This window comes from Centruroides sculpturatus, unplaced genomic scaffold (genome assembly GCF_000671375.1).
Source record: "Centruroides sculpturatus isolate CEXI.00-Female unplaced genomic scaffold, Cexi_2.0 scaffold5207, whole genome shotgun sequence".
Taxonomy (NCBI): Eukaryota; Metazoa; Arthropoda; class Arachnida; order Scorpiones; family Buthidae; genus Centruroides; species Centruroides sculpturatus.
The window spans coordinates 1-2,267 of NW_019389292.1; the positions used below are offsets into that span (position 1 = coordinate 1).

A 2,267-nucleotide genomic window follows, 5' to 3' on the forward strand; every position below is an offset into this window, starting at 1 on the left:
CATTATTTTTTTTATCTTTGATAATTAATCTTCGAGAAGATTTAAATATTTCTGAATAAATAAAGGCAAAGGAAGCTTTGGTATTCCATGAGGAAGTTGCCAATTTTCATTGAGAACGTTTCTTATCGTACATCTCGCTAAATGTTTCAACGGGCACGGCTCTAAATAACGATGGCGTAACGACTCCAGAATACCCGTATCCATCAATTTGTACATAAAATTTCTATTTCTTTCGTTATCGGCCTGATAAATAATCAACTCGATCGAACGTTTTTGCAATTGACCCGAAGCTCTCAATAGGAACTTCAAGCAACTCAATATTTTGAGAGAATTATCGTTTTCCAAAGCCGCATCGATATCGTCGTCTACTGTTTCTCTCAGCCTAGATATAAGTTTTAACAACACAATATATAAATCCGCGGCTTCGAAATTATCCAAGAAACTTCTCAGTTCTTCGTATTTTGGGACGAGTCTTGCACCGTATTGTAATAATAGTAATAGTAATTGGGGTTTGACGAGAATTGCAGCCAGATAGCACGGAGCCAATCGAGACGGATATTCGATACAGCGATCGACAAAACGGGTGCCACAAAACGTCATCCTGACTTTGTTGGCGTGGTAAAGAAAAAAAGAAACTGTGTGATGTTCTACGAGATACGCGTCGTGTTGTTCGGGAGTCAACAGCCACTGTCCCACAGACAACGCGTTGTTGGAGTATATACCGGCGTGATTGAATATCATAGAGAAATGTCCTTCGGAGTGAAATATGCAATTGAGCACTTCGGCTACCAAAGACGAATCCTTGACATTCCAATAAGTGCACACTTTGGCCATGTGATAAACGACGAGCCTTTCGAAATTTTTATCGGCCGAGATATTGCCGTGGATTCTCTTCCAAGAATAATACAAAGTGAGAATCTCTAGAAGAAGTTTTTCTCCCGAAAACTCTTTGACGTCGTCGGAATGGAAAGATTGATTGATTCGAGAATCTAGAGCCATAGAAATGTGGCGATTTTCGATTGTGTCTTCACCTCTTCTTCTTTGGTTTTGCATATTCTCAATTCTTTGTTGTTTTTGTTAAAAAATTTTCCCTTGTTGAGTTCTCTTTATTAATTCTTATTGTTTAATCAATTGTAAATAAAATGTGGATATAATCTATTACGATCAGCTCTTACGAAAGTTTTATTGAGCTTAAGTAGTATATACTACTGGATTTATTATTACAGGAAATAAGGTTATAAAATTTTATGACAGTAATGTACAGTCTTTAGTAACTTGCCTACTACAGTTATATAATGTACAGTATTGCAAAGTCTTCCGGATATCGAAAATATTCGTTAGTTATCATTTTTCTATTGTCAAGAAATTTTTAATTACTTTTTCGAGACATTTTTTTTTTCTAATTAGTGAGGGTTTTCTGTATTTTATTAAAATGTTTTCATGTACAGTACAGCATCACTGAAAGTAGGAGAGGTTCGCTCGTTTACAAATGTACATTCTCATTGCCCTCGAAATCCATAAAATTGTATCAATAAAATCAATGAAAACAGATTTTTTACAATTCATCATTATAAATTTACATAAAAGACAAAATTTCGAGGCCCCACTGTGTCAATAGCCTGGACTAAAAGGCTCTTTTGACACTCCTTTTTAAGCCTGAGTGTTAAACACGATTATAAAATATTTTATTGGGCTGCAATTTGAAAAAAAAAATGGTAGACCTATAAATTCCCACTGTCGACCTTTTGTCTGTCTTTCCTTAATCTATATAACAGAATTATATGGATGAAATCCGAGACTAGATATGAAAACTGTAGGGGCAGGAGGCCCCGATTGACTATATATGAACTTCCGATATTTACAGGAAACGACGTTATTTTAATTCAAAAATTCTTCCCCCGAAAGGTGTTAGATAGATGACTGGCACGACTATATTGTGAAAGGAAAAGTATGATGTACAGGGGCAAGCCACTACTAATTTGAGGTGAAAAGCATATATTTTAAATTAAACAAATTAAAAATTACAGCCCGGCATCGAGATGATGTCACAATACATAATTTATTATATAAATTTTATACATATATCGATTTATTGTATATTATTTACCGCCGGAAATCATTATTCAAGAGCTGGTTTTCGTTTTGAATGACGATATCCGGTGGTAATTATGATGTGTTGTTATTAATATCTATGAATTCTACTAATAAATTTCAAGAAGCAAACTTTCCCTTGAAATTTTTTGCAATTCTCGTCGTTTTGTCACTTA

The 2,267-nt window shown here is 34.5% G+C and overlaps 1 protein-coding gene across 1 annotated transcript; it reads right to left on the reverse strand.

Moving 5' to 3' along the window:
• LOC111617226 lies at positions 1-1,343 on the reverse strand. The gene has a single exon (XM_023358554.1). The coding sequence runs from the start codon at positions 1,051-1,053 to the stop codon at positions 25-27; it is 1,029 nt and encodes a 342-aa protein (XP_023214322.1). The 5' UTR covers positions 1,054-1,343; the 3' UTR covers positions 1-24.
• Between the last annotated feature and the right edge of the window lie 924 nt (positions 1,344-2,267).